At 45.7% G+C, this 21,015-nt stretch overlaps 1 protein-coding gene and 1 long non-coding RNA gene across 8 annotated transcripts in view; one reads left to right on the top strand and one right to left on the bottom strand.

The window, feature by feature from the left end:
• The first annotated feature begins 391 nt into the window (after window positions 1-391).
• Window positions 392-21,015, top strand: part of HECW1 (HECT, C2 and WW domain containing E3 ubiquitin protein ligase 1) — a 200,662-nt gene continuing 180,038 nt past the window's right edge. For 6 of the 7 annotated variants that reach the window (XM_081165085.1, XM_081165081.1, XM_081165084.1 and 3 more), the window contains exon 1: window positions 398-440. In XM_081165085.1, the coding sequence (XP_081021211.1) occupies window positions 411-440 (30 nt within the window). In that variant the 5' untranslated portion in view covers window positions 398-410. Of the gene's footprint in view, window positions 441-21,015 lie in introns of all 7 variants that reach the window. The other variant, XM_081165080.1, reaches the window with a different exon arrangement.
• LOC308569483 lies at window positions 10,157-19,344 on the bottom strand. Its single transcript, XR_014000746.1, has 2 exons — window positions 19,222-19,344; window positions 10,157-10,439 (listed from the first exon to the last, which is right to left on the bottom strand). It is a non-coding gene; the product is annotated as an uncharacterized lncRNA (long non-coding RNA).

Below are 21,015 nucleotides of genomic sequence, written 5' to 3'. Positions count from 1 at the left end.
AAAGGGCCGCCCTGCCCGCCCTCCTCTCCCCTTGCAGCAGCAGCAGCAGCAGCAGCAGCATCGGGTCCCCGCCGCCGTGCGTGGGCTGCGCGCGGGGCGAGGGGAGGAGGGCGGGCGGGCGGGCGGGGGCGACGCTGGTGATTGGCTGGCTCCTGCCTGGTACCCAGAGAGGGCGGAGGCGTCCGCTTTGCTGCCGTATTCCGCGCCTGGGACCTACGAGGGGCTGCTGCTGGTGCCGCCGCCGCCTGGGCGAGGGGAATCGCCTCTCGAGCGCCGCTGTGAGGGGGGAGGCGGAGACAGCCGGGCGAAGGTGCGGGGCTGGGGCGGAGGAAGAAGGGGCGGCCGGGCGCGCCCTGACTGCAGCGCGGAGCCGCCAGGCGCCTGGCCATGAGCTGCCTCGGCCGAAGAGCATGCTCTGCACGCAGCCCGGCTTTCTCCAGGTAAGGCGCCGCTCCCGGCTGGCCCTTCTTCCCTGCGGGAAGCCAGCATCCCCGGGAGGCTTGGGGCATCCAAGTCTCCGGGTCTTCTTGTGGTCCCCCTCCGGCCAGGCTTCTCTCGTGCTGGGGCTTTGGGTGTCGCGAAGTGTAGCCAGCTCGGTTGGGGCCGTCGGGGAAAGGCGCTGTGACCTCCTGTCAAGTAGAGTAAAAAAAGGAATCTGGTTGCCTGTTAGGAGGAACTGGAAGGGGCCTTCAGTCTAGGGAGTTGGGCTCATGGACCAGGCATTATCAAGCTACACACACCGGATAGATAGATAGATAGAGTCCACCCCTGCCCAGCCTGCTTTCTTTCATTTCTTGCAGAGATGTATTTCTTCATTTAAGGAAGGGGTGCAGACAATGGATGGGTGCAGAGTGACAGCAAATGTGTAGTTTTTACTCACCCGCTGGCACATGACTGAATGTGTGGGGGAGGGGGCAGGGTTGTGTTTATGTGTACGATACAGTCTGAGCATCTCTAGACTGTGCACACATTCCCCCTTCCTTTTGGCGGGTTGTGAAGGGAATTGGAAGCCCATCCGCTATGCGGGATGAGAGTTCTGTTGCTGGGAGGATGGGGAAAGGGGATGTGCATGTTTTCTCTGGATTCAGCATCTAGGTTTGGTTTGGTGCGTATATCAATTGGCCTGTCGCTACTAGCAAGAAAATAAGGGACAAAGGTGGGTAGCCTTGTGCTATCTGTAGTTCACATTAGTTTGACAGGGTTTCTGTAATCCTGCATTGAGCTAAAAAAAAAATTCTCTCTGATTTATTTTGCTTACAACAGCCTCTAACTCAATGCAGCAAATTCTTTAATGACAAGTTGTTTGCTTTCCTTTGCTGTCTCCTTGCCTCCTTTCAAGTTAAAGAAAGGCACGTTTCATTGACTCATGCTAAGGACCTTTTCTGTTTTGTTGTCATATGCGGTTGAGGGTTTAAGATCAGTGATGCAACCACGAATAATGCAGCTTTTAAAATAATAATCCTTCTCTAGCTGCATAGCGCAAATGCACACACAAACACATAGCCTCCTGCCTTTCAGTTTGCCCATTTAAGCCATGTGTGGTATATCCTCAAATTAAAGCAATTATTTATTTGGCTTGGGTCTGGCTGTTGACATCCTTCCTCTGTAGAACTGCAGAGGCACCCCTGTAATGCTGCACAGAGAGGCGGTACAGCAGTCTCTCAAGCTAGAAGGAGAACCCTTCCCCTTGCTCCCCTTGCCCCTTCCCTGTGTTTTTAGCAATCTGTCATATGATTCAGTGGGGCGCATCCCTGGTCTAAAGAGAACAGCATTTGAGAAATGGGGAAACTGCTGTCTGTAAGATGCAACATAGCAGGTGGTCAGCTGTGCCTTTGTTGAACGGCGAACATATGAGGATTCTGGTTATTACAGTAATTCATTTTAGCTTGGGGAGTCATTTGAAAATTTGGATTTTCCACTAAGAAGGGATTATCATTTTTCTGCTGTGTGTGTGTTTGTAAAGAAATAGAGTACAGTACAGTATGTGTCTTGGCTGCAGTCTATACTTGTCTTTTCAATTTCCTCAGAAATACACACACAATTATTTCTAAAAAGTGTGGTACTATTTTTATTACTATTCTGAATAGAATTATACTCAGTAAGTGGTACATTTTAGTTAAAATCCTGGCAATGGTTTGAAAAGCCACCAAAGAGATCTAGTTTGAAACAAGCTATCTGAGTTTCCAAAGAGAACATCTAGTCATTTTCCTTTCCTTTTTATTATGTCTTTAAAATGAATAGTTGATTGAGAAGACACATTTCATTTTTTAAAAAACAACTATTTGATTGATGCAGACTGGTGCTAATCATACCCTGGAAAGTTTGGTAAATGAAATTATTTATTTGGACTTTATATATAATGCAGTGCTTTGAAATGCTCTCACACACTGCAAAGGCATTGCTTTCTTCTTCGGTGATGCTTATGGGTACAGTTAATTCTCCCAAGGTCTGTCATAGCTTTTTCATTAAACATGTGAATATTACAAAAGACACCACTAAATGCCATGTTCAGTTTTCATTTTCTCATGAACGTTTCCTATGAGCAGTGTCCCATAAGGGGACCCAGAGGGCAAGGTGAAAGTGGTGCTGACTCTGGGTCCCTGGGCCTCACTGCTTACTTTGTCTCCAACAGCCAGAGAACCCCCTCCCTGAGCTCAAGGGCCTCCCTTTCCATCAAACCTGCTCTCCAGTACAGGCAGCGTGCCCAGCCTGAGGCCCTGCAGATGTGACAGAGAACTAGGCGCCAGGCTAGAGGACTGTCACTTTAAGGGGATGCTGCTGCTTGAGAGAACTAGTTAGACTCAGGAAGTGTAATAAGGGCTCAGGTTGTTTTTTAAAAAAATAATTTTTATTAAAGATTTTCTTAGGTTACAAAAGTATGTGCATTACCTCGTTTTCAGGTTGTAGGACTGCCCACCCCACCCCCCAGATCAGTTACATTTGATGTGAGACATTTGTGTTGTATACAGTATAAGGTTGGGAGAGGAGAGAGGGAGGAAATGGGGCTGGTGAGCCCTTATTATTTGACCTCTCACTGCCAAGAAAAAGTAGTAAGAGCTCAGTTGAGACCAAGGTCTTTTTAGAACATGCCAGGCTGCTCTTTGGGTTCTGTCCAGGGTTCTGAAAACAGCCACTGTTGTTTTCAGGAATCCTTATCTTTTTCCTTCCCAGACTACCTGCTGGAATTAGACCCTCCCGACCTGCTTGTGGGTTCTATACCACCAGGATTTGGACACATGTGGAGTGATAGTGAAACTCATCAGACCTGGCCAGTACTCTAGACATACTGATTTCATGGTGCTACCTTTGAAGGTGATTCAGAAACTACAACTATTCCAGAATGTGGCTGCCAGATTGGTGACCAAGAGCAGCTGCTGGGGCCATATAATACTGGTCCTAAAATATCTGCATTGGCTCCCAGTACGTTTCTGAGCATAATTCAAAGTGTTGGTGCTGGGGCAACCCAGTCAGATGGGTGGCATGATGATGACTATGATGACCTCAGAATTTGCCCCAGAATCCTCTGCATGCTCAGATCTTCCTTAGCAGACAAATTGATTTGGAAAGCATTCCTACCAACTGTGTTAGATTCAGGAATGTATAATTACATCCGAAGAATCCACCATGTGGATTCAAGCCCTTTGCCTGGCCTCAGGGTAAACAAAGTGTGACTGCTTCAATCAGCTGCCTGATTATGATGCTGTGGCTCTTACAGTGCTACGGTTGGGTTATTTTGTGCTCCACAAATCCTAAATTGCTGATCAGCAACAAAATCTTTTAACAAGGGCCATCTTTTGAATTGAACAAGGTCTAGAAGGCCAGCAACCTTGGTGTCATTCATTTCTTACTCCTGTGGCCCATGTTGAAGTGCAGGCAGGTGGCTTTTTACCACCTTCAGCTCCTCTTTGTGAGCAGCAAAAAGAAGACTTTGATGGAGAGCTGCTCACACATATTATTTGCCTGTATCTTGGCTGTCATAAGGGGATTAGATCTGACATGTGTAATGGGAAAACTCTGCCAAAGCTTCTGTTGCTGCTGAAACTATGTGGAGGGTGTTAAAGAGCCATTTGTGTGTGTCTCAGCTCCTGATGGGGGAAATGGGTGAGGTGCATAATATAAGGAGGTCTTTTTGGGAGTAGGGTCTGTGTTGGATGATGCTTTGGATTCCCTCAGGGAAGTGGATTGAGCCAGTTGCCTATCTGTATTCTAAACCAGACCGAGGCTGGAATCCTAAGCGTATTTACTTATAATAAGTCGCACTGGAATTAATGAGATTTATTTCAAGGTAAGTACGGCTAGGATTTGGGTGTTTGAGTTGTGAGTCAGGACATCCCCATCAGATTTTATGTGTGCTTTTTTTTGTAAGCTAAGTGCATTATTTTAAAGAAAACTTGCTAACGCTGCTATCCCATATAATAGAGTTTTCTCTCAACATAGCAAATATCTTGCTGTCACAAGTATATGGATTTGCCACATATTTTATTAATCTTAGCACTATTTTCTTTGTTATAGACTGATGTTATAGATATTCTCTTGCTATTTCTGTTTTGTTACAATGTGTTTCTGTGGCCTTTTCAATAATAGTCTTTGCGCCCATTAATATCTCAGTTCTCTCGTCTATGCCATATGCAATTTGTCAAGGCATTAATGGAACAAAAAAACAAGGAATAGAAGATTTTGTTTGTTAAACATTTGTACCTATTGAAATTCATGTTGTCAATTTGGGGACAGTTCTCCAATCTGTTAAGGTCATATTGAATCCCAATTCTGTCTTCTGTAGCCTTAGCTACCCCTTCTAGCTTGGTGTAATCTGCTCCTTTAGTACCCTTGGGTACAGCTCCTGAGGCCCTGGAGATTTGAATCATTTAAAGTAGCTAGGTGTTCCTGTACCACCTCTTTTCCTATCTTGGGCTGCAGCTCCCTCCTTACAATATTTATTACGTTATCACCAGGTTGGGCATTGCTTTCCTTTCGGGTGAAGACAGAGGCAAAGGAGGTTTTGAGCTGTTCTGCCCTCTCTCTGTTATACAATAGCATTTCTATCTTCTCCACACAAAGGACCTACTACTTGTTTGTTCTTCCTTTTGCTTCAAACATAGCTCAATAAATCTATTATTATTATTATTATTAACCTCTCTTGCAAGCCTGAGTTCATTCTAAGCTTTGGTCCACTTGGCCTTATCCCGGGAAGTGTTGGCTACTGGTGTATATTTGTCCATCATGATTTTCCCCTTTCTATTATTTATTACACTTGCCCTTCTTAAATCCCAGCTCATCTGTAAGTAATAATAATAATAATAATAATAATAATGGTGTTATTTGAAAGACCCAATGCTATCTGAAAGACAGCATTACCTCATATGAACCTGCCTGGGTTCTGAGATCTTGAGGCGAGGCCCTTTTCTCGGTCCTGCTGCCCTCACAGGCCTGCTTGGTGGGGATGTGGGTGAGGGCCTTCTCAGTGGCTGCTTCCAGACTTTGGAACTTCCTCCCTAGAGAAGTTATACTGATTCCCTCCTTGTTGTGCTTCTGCCACCAGTTGAAGACCACCTTATTCCAACAGGTTTGGGAAACATGCTGTTTTTATTGTAATTATCTGTGTGTTTTTAATAGAAAACACACACACACACACACACACGTTTTCATTCTATACATGTTTAATTGTGTTTTTTTAATGAGTGAGGGTTTTTTCTATGTTTTTTACCTCAAGTCCCTCAAAGTGAAGTACAAATAAATATATCACCACCACCACCACCACCATCAGTGGATATAATAATAATCAGTGTTACATTCCAGCTTGTTAGTATCCTTAAACTGTGGTGCCCAGAATGGGACACAGTGCTCCAGGCAGAATAGAGTGGTACTATTACTTTCCTTGATCTGGATATTATACTTCTGTTGATGCAGCCTAGAATAGCATAGCTTCTTTTGCTGCTGCATCATACTGTTGACTCATGTTAAGCCAAGTGCCCCCCATCTTATATTTGTGAAGCTGGTTCTTCCTGCCGAAGTGTAGAACCTTCCAACTCTACAGCTGGGCTGGTGAGCATGACTTGACCAAAATGGGCCAAATGGGGAGGCCTGGTGGCCCTCATTAGGCATGCTGGTCGGAGATTCCCCACCTCTGATCTGCCTCTTTACAAGCGAGAGGAGCCATCACACATACATTTACTGGATGCACCTGGGAATGTTTGGAATGCTGGTGCTGATGGGATTTGTAGATCTTTCAAATATGTGCTTCTTATAATTATTCTTGACTGTAGATCTGAACCCTAACCAGTTAGAATAGGAAGGTGAAAACTATTACTTTCCCTTTGTCCTTATCAAAGAATGTATATGTATGTATGTTTGTTTTTGAAGTTTTCAGAATTCATTAGCAGACCACATTTTCCTACAGTGTTAAAACCAATATAAGGAGGAATTAATATGCTGGAGGACATACTAGGATGCCATTTTCCCCATTAAACAAAGCTTCAGTGTGGTGAAGTGGTTAAGAGCGGTGGACTCATAATCTGGTGAATCGGGTTCGTGTCTCCGCTCCTCCACATGCAGCTGCTGGGTGACCTTGGGCCAGTCACACTTCTTTGAAGTCTCTCAGCCCCACTCACCTCACAGAGTGTTTGTTGTGGGGGAGGAAGGGAAAGGAGATTGTTAGCCACTTTGAGACTCCTTCGGGTAGTGATAAAGGGGGATATCAAATCCAAACTCCTCTTCTTCTTCACACAAACAAATTGTGAGTCAAAGTGAACAGGAAGAATGTTCAATGTAAATCTAAGATGAAACATAGGTCGTCTCCTCCTCCCCTCCCTCATACTGAATACATAGTGTCCAAGAGGCTAAGTAATGGTTTTATGAGTCATTCTTAGAGTTTTGTAACCTTTCTGTGGTTAGGACATAATGCACTTGGACAATGTATTTGTTCCTGAGAGAAGTGTCTGATTTTGCCAATCTGCTATAAAGGCAAATAATCAACTGGCAAGAGTTGCTGCAATGAAAGATGGAGTTTTTGTATTTGCTTCATCACCACCTTGAATGAAAGTGGAGACAGTGCTATTCAGCACAGAGGACCACTCTGAGAAGAGGATGGAGGATTGTTGGTTTTTTGCACACCTTAACCTGCTCCATTCTTAAAGTGGGCCACTGCAATGTCCCTTCCCACCCTGTCCACACACTTTCCTTGCAGTTGGTTAGCAACTGGGGGAGGGGGCTGTTAGTTGGCACTGGGTCCACTTCTCTCAGGAACAAATTTTAAAATATATACAAATAAACAGCCATGTAAAATACAGTGGTACCCCGCAAGACGAATGCCTCGCAAGACGGAAAACCCGCAAGACGAAAGGGTTTTCTGTTTTGGAGGCGCTTCGCAAGACGAATTTCCCTATGGGCTTGCTTCGCAAGACGAAAGCCCATAGGGAAATCTCCGGGGACCTCTTTTAAATTGCTGGCGGTCTGGAACAAAGACTTTCGCCCACAGCCGGCCTTCAGAAGAGGTCCTGGACCTCTTCTGAAGGCCGGCGGGGGGCAAAAGTCTTTGCTCTCCCCCGCCTGCCTTCCCGGGACAGCGGAGACTTCTCCGCTGCCCCGGGCGATCTTAAAATGCTGGCAGGCGGGAGCGAAGCGTTCGCTGCCGACCCCCAGCATTTTAAAATCTCCCCGGGACAGCAGAGAAGCAGCCACCTGCGACCCTCTCCCGGCTGGAGAGGTGACGTGCGCCTATGGCAGGAGCCTCCATAGGCGCGCGTCACCTCTCCAGCTGGGAGAGCGCGCACGGGGCTAAAGCAGCCCCCTAGGACCCTCTCCCGGCTGGAGAGGTGACGCGTGCCTATGGCAGGAGCCTCCATAGGCGCGGGTCACCTCTCCAGCTGGGAGAGCGCGCGGAGGGCTAAAGCAGCCCCCTGCGACCCTCCCCCAGCTGGAGAGTTGACGCGCGCCTATGGCAGGAGCCTCCATAGGCGCACGTCACCTCTCCAGCTGGGAGAGCGCGCGCGGGGCTAAAGCAGCCCCCTGCGACCCTCTCCCGGCTGGAGAGGTGACGCACGCCTATGGCAGGAGCCTCCATAGGCGCGCGTCACCTCTCCAGCTGGGAGAGGGCGCGCGGGGCTAAAGCAGCCCCCTGCGACCCTCTCCCGGCTGGAGAGGTGACGTGCGCCTATGGCAGGAGCCCGCCAGCATTTTAAAATCTCCCCGGGACAGCAGAGACTTCTCTGCTGTCCCGGGGAGATTTTAAAATGCTGGGGGTCGGCAGCGAACGCTTCGCTCCCGACCCCCAGCATTTTAAAATCTCCCCCTGTCCCGGGGAGATTTTAAAATGCTGTTCCGAAGCGGGGCGGGGGGGCGCGGGAACACCTGCCCCAGCCGCCCCACTTCGGAACGCTGTTCCGAAGGGGGGCGGGGGGCGGGAACACCTGCCCCAGCCGCCCCACTTTGGAACGCTGTTCCGAAGCGGGGCGGGGGGGCAGGAACACCTGCCCCAGCCGCCCCGCTTTGGAACGCTGTTCCGAAGCGGGGCGGGGGGGGCGGGAACACCTGCCCCAGCCGCCCCGCTTCGGAACGCTGTTACTAAGCGGGGCGGGAACACCTTCTGAAGGCGGGCGGCGGGCGGGAGCGAAAGTCTTTGTCCCCCCTGCCTGCCTTCCCAGGGGCTTTTAAATCGCCCCGGACAGCGGAGAAGTCCTCCGCTGTCCGGGGCGATTTTAAAATGCCGCCCGCCAGCATTTTAAGATCGCCCGGACAGCGGAGAAGTCCTCCGCTGTCCCGGGGTTTTTAAAATGCTGGGGGTGGGAAGAAAAGCCCTTGTCCCCCCCCCAGGCCTTCAGAAGAGGTCCGGGGACAGACTGTCCCCGGACCTGGTCTGAAGGTGGTTTCCCTAGGAACGCATTAATTGATTTTCAATGCATTCCTATGGGAAACCGTGCATCGCAAGACGAAAAACTCGCAAGACGAAGAGACTTGCGGAACGAATTAATTTCGTCTTGCGAGGCACCACTGTATGTAATAATGAGGATTTGCATTGGAGTTTTTGTCTTCTCATAACTGGATGATGTTCCTTTCCCATACCAGGCAGTGGCACCGTTACATTCAAACTTGGGCCCAAGTCAAGAGCTCACTCTGCTCACAGTCCTCTCCTCCTACAAAGACCCCCAGAGACTGGTTACAGATAGGTAGCCGTGTTGGTCTGCCATAGTCAAAATAAAAAAATTCCTTCCAGTGTGCATGCACACGAAAGCTCATACCAAGAACTAACTTAGTTGGTCTTTAAGATGCTACTGGAAGGAATTTTTTTATTTTTCCCCAGAGACTGGCACATGATAAAGAGTGTTGGGAAACAGGCAGGGCATCAGCACAGCCCCCAACCTAGCCATTTGCTTCCCTGCTACCTCCAGTGCTCGAATATCCTGTCCCCTGTCTAACACTGACTTTCGCAATGCAGCTCCTGGCTACATTATGGGAGGAGCTAGGAAGGTGCACATTGGAGCTTGCATGTTGTGGTAGGGCTGTTCCAGATGAAACAGCTTTGAGAGTGACAGAGGGATGAGGTGGAAGCGGATGTATAGGAACAACTCCAGGTGCCCCCAAGGTGCTGGGAAGATTATGACTACACTACCACCTAGGTATGTGAGTGAATAAAAGGCGTAAACCCTCGCAGTGGGTGCCAAAAACATGAAAGGGTGAGATGGCAGTGATTCGCCAGCAAAAAGAAAAGGGAATGCCAGGACCTGCTGGGGACATTGTTACTTCTATTTCCAGATTACTCTAGTGTGTAAGAAAATAAAGGCATCACATTGGCTCATCCTTTTGCAGCCTACTTAAGATTTCCTATCTTCTCAATATATTTGCACTTTGTAGTGGGCATGGACTACTTACAACACAGACACACATATATACATTTTTAAAGGGGAGCAAGAGCCTGTTAAAATGAACTCCCTGCTGTCTGACTTTGTGAAGGGTGAATTCCCACCCTCAACTTCCATACCATCCTAGGACAAGCAGCACACCAGTCTCAAAGTTTTAGCTTCATCCAGCTATGAATCTATGAGTCTGACATCAGAAAGGGAAGAAAATGAGAAGGGAAGAATGGGAACTGGACCCTAGACTGACTGCCCTTGGTTGACCTGCTGACCAGTCTAGTAGTGAGTTGTTTAATGATTACTTGCCATTTTCATATGTTGCAGCAGCTAATAAGGTTTATTTTGAACTGTTAAGTAGTTTTGGTCTAGACTATACAATGTAAGATAGCCTGATGATTGAGACCTTGAGTAACCGTCATTTAAAAATGCTTCAGGCCTTCATTCCTTCACATCCACCAATTTCCTTTGCTTTCTGGAAGCAGAATGGTGCTAAAGGGCAGATGACACACTGCTCCACGTTGTATTATTTCAGCCATTCCACCCTTGAGATTTTCCTCGAAGCTGGCGCATCCTTCTCCGTTCTGTTAATAGCTTTGATACAGAAGGAAATAAGTGGGTAATTGCAAAGTGTCACAGTTATCTGCAACATAGTTCATTATAAATGCAGTAATTTCTAGGTCACAGAATTTTCTTTATGTCTCACACAATGGGAACATAGATTAATAATTTTCTTAGAGTAAGATGTAGTCCTTTTCAGAGCCTGCTAATTTGATGTGTAGGCAAAAAACATAATGTGTATATTTGGACACTATACTAAGACAGTTCTAATTTCTGTCCCCCTACCCGCAAAAAAGGGGGGGGAATACTACAGCAAAATTAACTAAATGCTAAAATACTTCTGATTTTAGATTTGTGTTTCTACTTGGGTAAGAGAGAGAAGCAGATACAGAACTAAAAATATTGACTGCTTCACATCTCAGGAAGTGAAAAGTAAGGGATTTTAGTTTTCAGTAAGGTTTCCTTTCACTCATTGCAAGAGTAAGGTTGCCCTGGGAAATATAAATGGAATTTTATTAAAGACAGAGGTGAATGATCACAGTGCCTCACGCATTGCCCATCCTAAACAAAAAAATGTAATAGTATTCTTTTTATTTTAGGAAAAAGAAAAATATGAACAGCAGACATTGGAAGAGAACATAAGTAGCTGGGGTGCATGTGAGGCTTTCACTTTGACTTCTTTTCAGAGATTAGAGCAATGGCTTTGTCTTCACTATTATTGGCCCAATCCCTTTTGGAGTGTCTGTTATAGAGAAGGAAGTCTCTTCTGAACCTTTGCTTCTCTGAGTAATCACTTTGCTAGATATATGAGCTTAAAGCCTTCTTCCTTTACTACACCCTTTCCACATTTGTCTTCTAGGGACCTCCTTTATTCCTGCCACAGAACCCCTGTTCATTGCAGAGGATTCTGGGGAGTATTTTGAGATGCAGACTTAACACCCAAATGCAACTGAATGCAGTTCCCTGGGACTCTCCCAACACTCCCTCATGCCTTTGCATCGCAGCAGATGGTTGATAGTGGTGAACAAGGACTCACCCACACCTCCATTTGCGCTGACGTTTTCCCCAGCGCTGAATCAGAACAATCAGCAATCTGATTTCTGCTTGTTCTGATTTAGTGCTAAAGAGTAGGTTTTCCAGGAGAAAGTGGCGGGCAAAGGCAAAACTACTCAGACCTGTGCCTAGAAATGGAAAACTGCTTGGACTTGTGCTTTCTATGACAAGCCCTAAGCTGTGTTTCTGGGAAGTTTGTCTGCTGTTACTGATCATCATATTATGGAACCCCTGCTATAACTTCTGAGAAACCACAGGGTTGCTTGAAACACAGTTTGAAAACCATTGAGGAAGATGATAATGTGGCTCATTGTGGCTATATGTTCACTTCACAAGATCACCTTAAGCACTGAGTGATGTGGTCTAAAGTGTGTTCATATGTGAGTGAACTTTTAAGGGCTAACTACATGTTACTAATGAAAGTAATTTGGCTCCAGTGGGGGGAACAGCGTGCTCTGGTGGTGTCAGCGGCTTGCGTGCTCTGGGCACCAGCAACTCATGTTACACTGCTGGGTGGCCCTTGGGTTGTAGCTTGCCTAGACCTAGGTAGTGTTTCTAGGAGCACAGAGTGGAAAGCACTGGGTTAGAAAAAATTCTGTTTGGTGGCTATATATCCATTACTCAGCTTTAGGACTAGCTAATGTGTGAGATATTATGAGAGTGACAGTGCAATCCCATGCATGTTTACATGGAAGTAAGCCCTGTCAAGTACAGTGAGGTGTACTCCTAGATACATCTGTGGGACATCTGTGATCCTGTGGGACTTCTTCTTCTTTTTTAAAGCTCAAGTTCTTTGTGTATATCTGAAATGGATTCAAGGACACTGTATTTAATTTGTATGAGTGTGTCTAAAATACTGTTGTTAAAATAAACCTTGAGAGGTATATTTAGCATAGGTTGTTTTCATTTTTTAAAAGGCAAACTGACGTGGGCTAATTAAAGCTTTTTCAATTTAATAATCAAATTCAAGTGTTTGTTGCCTGTAACTTGAGAGAAATTTGCCTTTGATGTTAAAATATTTTAATTGACATTTATTTTCTTTTAATACATCCTTGCAAAAACAAGCCCCAGCTCTTTGCTTGTTTACTGAAAAAGCTTGCTTTCAAGCAATTGTTCTGGTCGTCATTGTTTTGGGAGCTTTGGCTCTTTCTTACACACACACCACAAATTTCAAGCAAGGGAAATATGAAGTCTTAATCACAAGTGAACTCTTGCTTCCTTGGTGAGAATGACATTCCATCCCAGAACATTCAGCCCTCAGTGGCATGATAAATGTTATATTAATTTCGCTTTTGGTCTTGTGTTGATGGTAAAATAACCATCACATAATGATAACACAGCAGCTCAAGCCACGACTCAAGCTGTTGAATGTAGACATGAGTTGACAATCCAAGAGTAAAGCACATGTTGGGCTTACTAGGATTGCCAGGTTGCAACCTCTTACCTAATGTAGTAGAACCATAGAGTTGGAAAGGACCATGAGGGTCATCTAAGTCCAACCCCTGCAATTCAGGAATATTTTGCCCAATGTGAGATCAAGAGTCTCATGCTGTATTGACTGAGCCACCTCAATTGCTTTATACAGCAGGAGAGGGTGCTAACTCTTCCACCTCCCACCCTATTCCTTCTAGAGTCCCATCATTTCTGCACCTTTTCTGTTTCTTACTGTGGAGCAGAATTAAATTCCTACTTATTTTAAGCACGAGGAACATGGAATGATGGAGCTGGACAAGCAGTGGTGGCAATGCTTTTCCACTGCACCAGTACTGTCAAAGGTTCTCTGGATGTCAGTCCTAGGGCTCGCTCAGCAACCTGAGATTTAACACTCATTCAGTGTGAATGAGACCAAACTGAAAATAACCAGTACTCTAAGACTGGGTTCAAGAAGCCGAAATTGAAGTAAGTGAACAGCTCAATTGGGAGGGTAGTCTGGAACCTACTCCATAGTCCTGGTGGAGTACCTGGTAGCACTGCAGAGTGGGAAGTCTGCAAGACAGAAACAAGAACCTCCCAGTCCAGAAAAATACTACTGGGCATGCAAGACAGTAATATAGCTGGACTGACAGGCAATTACTGGAGTTTAAGGAAGCCAAGAAGTGGAACGTAGAGTTGGGCAAGGAAGTCTAGCTGTGGAGCTGGAGGCAGAGCTGGTTGAAACAAAGTTAAATTCTGGTAGAATCATTGTGGATACTCTGTTAGAAGATCACAGGGCTTCTAGTTGGAGGCTAGCCAGACTGTGCTGGTCCAGGGGGGAGGTTACCGTGGGGCGAGGTCCAGGACCTGAGTTGAGGGTCGCCAGACAGTCCTCCTCGGGCAAAGCTGGGTCCACAGCGAGAAGCCGGGCAAGGACAGGAACTCTGGGGGAACAGGACTGGATGCTGGCCGAAACAGCTCATCAACGACGTTGCTCCCGCAACCTGGGACCGGGCTGACTGGCCTTTATCTTCTCTGAGGCCAGGGGCGGTCCCGGCCCCCAGGAGACCCGCCTCTCCTGGCCTTAAGGCGAGCACTCCTCCTGGGGGAAACCAGTTCCCTTCGCCTCTCTGCCCTGAGCCTCTGCAGTTCAGGAGAGGCTGAAGGGTTACTGGACCCAGGGGGAGACTCACCTGTAGGCACTGAGTCCTCAACCACCTCCAGAGCCAGAGTGGATTCACCTGGTGCCTGCTCCTGAGGATCCGGCACAGGTGCAGGCGCTTCAGAATCAAGGCCCTGCCCCAGTTCAGCTGGCCCTGGAGGCGGGGACTCCTGTGCAGGCTGGGATTCCTCCGGTTCAGCCTCTGAATTGGATTCCCAGGCCATCACACAGGCTCTGCAAAAATACAGTGGTACCTCAGTTTTTGAATGTGATCTGTTCTGGAAGACCATTTGAGGTCTGAAACATTTGAAAATCAAAAACTCAATAGCCAACAGCTAGGCCTCAGGATTCTGCACTCAGCGGAAGCCGCATGGCATGTTCAACTTCCAAGGCGTGTTCGAAAAGTGAAGCATTTACTTCCAGGTTTATGGCGTTCAAAAACTGAAATGTTCATCAACAGAGATGTTCAAAAACTGAGGTACCACTGTACGTTCTTATTTCTTCACTTACTAGATTCCACTCACCTTCCTCCTCCACAGCCTGTATCAGTGATAGAAAACCTGTGGCCCACCAGATGTTGGATTAAAGCTCCTGTCATCCCTAACCATTCACTGTCCTGGCTGGGGCTGATGAGCGTTCAAGTCCAGCAGTGTCTGGAGGGGCCACAGCCTATCCCCTCCTGGTCTAGATCCCACTTGCATCTTTTTCCAGTAGTGTTCATTCACATTTCTTTCAACTGAGACAATACAGTGTAGCTACTTTCTCCTTTTTTATCGTACGCGTACCTCACAGTGAACCACACTTTCCAAAATGTTTGGTTTGGCTATTAGAATATCACTTTTGCCTTAGAACTGGACTAAACACTTTTTTGGGGGGTGTAAACTGATTTCTGAAATGATAGTATGTGGTTGCTCTATTCAACTGATAAACAAAGTAGAAGTAACTTATAAATTTGTTTGTATGTGTGTCAGGAGGCAAGGATGCCTGTGGTGGTACAGAAATGAAAGTTGGTTTTGAAAGTCTTTAAAGCGTATGCCAGCAAAAGTGCCCCACAGGAAGCTGCTTATTCACATTATTTAGACTCAACCGAGACCCTATTCTTAGGCTTGAAGCAAGGAAACCATTATGTTATGTGGCTCATTTCTGTGCCCCAAAAGCCCTGGGCTGCCTGGGAGGAGCCCACACAATGGCTGTTCCTCATGCTGGTGTTGCCAATATTTGGCAAACCCTCACCGTGATCAAAGCCCACATGAAAACTTATGTCACCTCTGTGGAAGGACGTGTGTATCCAGAACTGGCCTCCACAGCCACTCACGGACTCACTGTTAAGACTGTGTTCATGTAAGGCAAAGAAGAAGCCCAAGCTTGAAGGAAGAATGATTCTGATACAACAGGATGTAATAAAAGTTCTACTTCCTTCAGCCTGAGAAATGCTGGAATGTTGGATACTGAAAGACACCTTGGTCTGCATCAAGGAGGGGGAAGCTGTGGCCTTCCAGATGTTGCTGCACTACAACTCCCATCATCCCTGAGCCATTAGCCTTGAGTCCCAAAACATTTGGGCAGCCATACATTTGCTGCCTGTGGCCTACATGGGGAGATTTTGAACCCTTGTCTCTGAAAGCTCTTGGGTCTGAAAGCTCTCTTGCCTCTTGTCTTACTTGGCTGTAGCAGTTCACAGCGGGCAATAGAAGTTAGTATAGCAAGTAGGGGAACAGACAGGAGAATGAAGTGGAGTTTCCCCTTCATCGTTTTGTCCTTCCTGACTGGGCACAGGAAGAACTTCCTTGGTGGCAGTATTTTAAAATGTCTGCACTCCTCCCTTCTTTCTTTATTTATTTACCCTAAGGTTTTTGGTTTTTTGTAACTAACAGTATCAGGAGCAGGTTTCTCGATTAAATACCGACTCACTGTTTTAATCTTTATCCACGGTGTACCTTATTGTGCCCTTATTCGCCCTTGCTTTAAATTGATTAGTAAATGAAAATGTTATTGCTCCTTTTTAAAAATCTAGCTTTACTAATGTCAGGCAGAAAAGGCAAGCTATCTGCATTGGCGTGTTCAAAATGAATCTAATCAAGACAGAAATGTACTATTTCGGCTTCTCATTTCCCTGGGAAGTGCAAGCCAGAATTCATTACTATGACAAAGAAAGTAATGGTCTTCACTTTTTTTTTTTTTAAAAAAAGGCCATTTTAAAAGACCTTCTTTTTCTTTTATCTCTGAATGGCGTTTTTCTTACCTTGCCCCACAAGTTGTTCTTACTATATTATTTTGAACAACTATTGACATGGCTGAATCTACTGAAATAGTGATGTTGTATGATGCATATTTTCCACAGAAGGCTCATTCATTCTTTCATTCATGCATGCAGTTAAGAGCTTGCTGTTAAGAAAACAATAGGTTGACAAAGTGCAGTTTTAACAGCTCATTGTCACTGAAGCAGAAAAAAAGACATATCTGCATTTTGAAGGAAATGTATTAATTTTTTCTTTGAAAAGCAAAACTTCCAGTCACTGCAGTACTGCATGGACTTGACAAACGGATCATGAGGATTTGTTCCTTCCACTCCTTGATTCCAAGCAAATATTTTTAAAAATATTCCCTCTCTCCATCAATTTTTAAAAACATAGACTTGCGAATCCTTTCTAAGTGTGATTTTCAAAATCTGATGAGATGTTTTATCTTCTTGTTTCTTTGAAGATAAAGAGGATTTTGTCCCGATAGCCGAACACAATGGGATTGATAGTCAAAGGAAGTGCCAGTGGGGTCCTGCTGAAATGAGAAAGAGAGATCATGCAAAAGGATGAACAAAGACTAAGAGCCACACTCCACTTCTTCTCATTCCCACTCCTACAGTCAGGAGCCTCCCTGACTGCTTCCTGCTCCTCTGCCTTTCCTTCTCTTTGACTTTTGTTGTTTTTAAGGTTTCTCTCATACTGAGTCACTTTTTTTCTTTCTTAAAAAATAATAATCATACATTGACGGATGGTCTTTCTCCAGGTAACTCTTTCCCTGGATGTTCAATCCACGCTTGTTTCAATGACCATTTTCTACCAGTTACCTTTCTACATTTCAAACGCTTGCATCTTTAACTGCGTTTCTGTTCATGGAAGTCATAATAGGTTAGGTAAGATACATTTGATGGTGAGCACAACTCTTTTTTTAGGTTTCACTTTTCTCCCACCTGCAAACCACTGAGAAATGCAATAGCGTTCCACTTAGTATTTCACATTCCCAGTAGAAATGTACAAAGCTGTAGCAAAGGACCACATTCACAATCTAACAACTGCCCAGAAACCACCTCTAATTGTTCACTTGATATATCAACTGCATAAAATTCAATTTCCAAAAATAAATTCTACCACCAGTTAATGGATAACATGTCAAAACTGCTGTGTCTAATTTTCCCCATTTTAGAGGCAAAAGCTGCAAACCCATGTACACTTTCCAATAAGTAAACCCTATTAAATGCAGTCCTACTTCTGAGTAAGCATTGATAGGATTGTGCTGTAATGCTTTTCTAACATTAAAAATGGCTACTGCAGCTCCAGTTTATCTATTTTATTAAAATGTGAAACATACCGTAAATTTCGCTCCAAAACACGCACTTTTTTGCTCCGAGAAAGTAAGGGAAAATGCCTGTGCGTGTTAAGGAGCGAATGCACGGATCAGAGCCATGGCTGCCGTCAGTCAGGCAAAGCGGGAGCCACTTACACGCTCTACGAGGCTCTCACTTTGCTTTCTTTAAAGCGACCTGGAGCCAGGAAGGAGGGAGGGAAGGAGAGCCATAGCAGCAAAGCCGGCAGCAGCCGCTTACACGGGAGGAGGGACAGACGCTAGCAAAGGTCTGTGCGCTCTCTAAACAGAGCAATGAGGCTGCAGAGAGACGGCAGTAAAGATAAATTTTAAGCAACCAGCAGCAAAATAAAACCAACCTCGAGCTCTGAGCCAGCGCAATGAAAACCAGGAAGTAAAAAAAAAGGCTGGGGAGGGAATGAGGGAGAGGGGAAAACTTCGCAAATCCCCGCGTCTCAGCTGATCGGCTGGGATGGAGCAGCTTGTTTTCAGGCAGGATAGATTTGAGCATTGTCTGGGTCCTAGTGCCCCTACCGCTTTTTTGTGCTCCATTCTATTGCTGCTGGTGGCTGCTTATCATTCAGGCTGCAAGGAGGAGCACTTTTACACAGCTAATGGCGAATCCCCTGCAATCCAAGTCCTCCTCACTTGCTCAAATCTATTCCGCCTCAAAACAAGGAGCGGAAGGAAAAGGCTGCAAACTGTTAAATGGAAAAAAAACCCAGGCACAGGGCAAATACCTTAAGTATACCTTTAAAGCAACAGTGCTCTTTCCCTCCCTCCTCCCCGCGGAAAAGCTCCTTGTCCCTTGAGTTCTTTTCCTTCCCTCCCCACTTAAAACGTGGTTACAAAGCACGGATCCACATGGATCCTCAGGATTTTTGCATTGGGCTACCCCAAACTCACTGTCAGATCACATGTCTGTGGCCACAGCATGAACCATAAAAATCATACATCCACTGTTTCATTTAGAATATTTTTTCCTCGTTTTCCTCCTCTAAAAACTACATGCGTGTTATGGTCAGATGCGTGTTATAGAGCGAAAAATACGGTATATAGAATGAATAGGATAAGCAGAAGTTATAAATTTCCTAAAAAGTAAAACATTTATAGAATGAATAGGATAAGCAGAAGTATAAATTTATCTCCTTACTATGTCCTGGAGATCCCAGGCACAAGTATTCCAGAAAGTCAGCTGTCAAAAGGAAACAGTGGGGTTTTCTGTGCCAGATAGTAGTGGTAGGTAGTGATGAGTCAGGATGGAACAAAATGTTACGAGGAAAACACAGGATTCCCCTACTGTAAATCCCTCCTCCCATCATGATGGAGTTGGGAGGGGGGAATTTGTGGGCAGCAAGGGAGCTTACCCTCCCCCTCTGATTTCTCCCTGCAAATGCTGTCTCTGGTAGTCAATCTCTCCCGACCCACCCCATCTGAGTTTGAAAAAGGAAGTAAGGGGGGGGGGCGGACAGATGGGAGACAGACTTTTGAAGGAGGAACCAGAGTCTGCAGATAAGGTTAATCTTCACTCTAGCTGCCCTCACCAACCACACCATGTATTCCTGTTATCTCTCAGCACATAAGCAAATGGGAGCCACATGCATTCACCTTGATAACATCTACTGTATTTTGTTCTTGCCCCCCTTTTTGCTATGGAGAGCAGTGGCTTTCTCCCCTGCAGGTGGCTCAATAGTGTGTGTTCCATGCAGTTACGGGTGTTGCCATGGGTCACTGGGTCTTGGGTTTTGAGACTCCTGCTCTTAACAGTGCTATAGCAGCAATTCTCCCTAGGGGTGCCATCTCAGTCTCAGCATTGTAGGTGCCTGCTGCCACAACGCAGACGTGCGATGTCACATGAACATCGCACATAGTGCATGTGACATCACACACATGACATACAGGCATGTGCATGTGACATTACACATCCAGGTTGCGGTGGCCAGTGGTGGCTCCTCTTCCTCCTCCTCTCCGTGGGAAGGGTCTCAGACTCGAAGGCAGAGAGAATCTGCCTCTGTATCTGAGCCCCCCCCCCCTGAAAAGGGTGCCTTGCTTACTGGATGTGAAGGGTGGAACTGAAATGTCTTTCTCTTGGAAGCAGCATCGCTGCCGCCTGCCAGCTTTTCTCATTGACTTTGTGGGTGCCCAGCACCCACAATTATATTATTGTGGGTGCCCAAGCACCCATGGCCACTGGAGTTGGCTCCTGCTTTCACATTAAATCAGAATAAATAAAGTTTTTGCCCCTTCCTTGTGGGGCCCTTTATTGCAGAGGGGAGAGGGCACCCTGATGCCTTTTGGTGAGTTACAAGTCCATAACTCTGAAGGGTGAAAAATGAAGTTAAATTGTAAATCGTGCACCATTTCTCCCCTTCTAGTTGCCCTCTTGCAAAGTGGTTCTTGCGCAGAATGCTCAGTGTGTGCATTAAGATAATAAACTTGTTATCATTGTCTTTCTTCAAAAGGCACTTTTTCTTTGAGGGTTAGGGCAACATGGTCCAACTCCGTCTATGCCAACCTGGTCCCCTCCAGATGTTGGCTGTGTTGGCTGGGACTGGTGGTAAACATCTGGAGGAACCAGGTTGTCCAAGGCTGCTGTGGGTGATGGAAGAAAGAGTACGGTGGTCTCATTTGCCTAGTCAGTCTGCTTCGAAATATACAATGAAATATTCAAATGGAAATAATCCCCCAGTGATGATGCCTCTGGGAAGAGTTAATTAAAAAGGATGAAACTGAATTAAAAATGACCTATTATGGACTGCCAGAAAGCCATCGCAAAACTTAGAAATATTATTCTAATAGCTTCCTTTTTGTGAGAAATTGCTCATTGCACTAAATAGGTCTATTTTGACAATGGGCAAATGACTGGCATTTCAGTTTTAATTATGTGGAACACCTAGATGATTTCAAAACTACCCAGTTTTGAGAATGAGTAGAGAGAGGAAGGGGTACATTATGCAGCTAGGTTTTGAAGTTGTCGTAAGTTTAGGATGACCAGAAATTTTGTATGGGTCAAGATTATAATACTTAAATGATAGATCACACTTTAAATAAAACCCCGTTCCATAGTTGTGTGTATCACAGATGGATCATAATGACAATAAAGCTTGTTTTCAGACATGTATTGAGTGGTGTGCTTTTCTACTTTTGTGAAGTGAGAGCATGTCCCTTCCCCTGACTGTGACTTAGGTAGTATATTTGGAACTGGTGTGCTGGATGGTCCAGTCTGTGTGAGCTCCCCCCAGTTTCTTGAAGGGTGTGTGCGCACAATTTTACCCTTTGTGAATCCAGGCCTCTATATGAAATTCAGAGTGTTGGTACTGACCTTTAAAGCCCTAAACGGCCTTGGTCTTGTATACCTAAAAGAGTGTCCCCCACCTCCATTGTTCAGCCTGGACACTGAGG

The sequence above is a fragment of the Podarcis bocagei genome (genome assembly GCF_964188305.1).
Source record: "Podarcis bocagei genome assembly, chromosome: 12".
Lineage (NCBI taxonomy): Eukaryota > Metazoa > Chordata > Lepidosauria > Squamata > Lacertidae > Podarcis > Podarcis bocagei.
The sequence above is the reverse complement of the archived record's forward strand: the minus strand, read 5'-3'. Positions and strand labels throughout refer to the sequence as shown.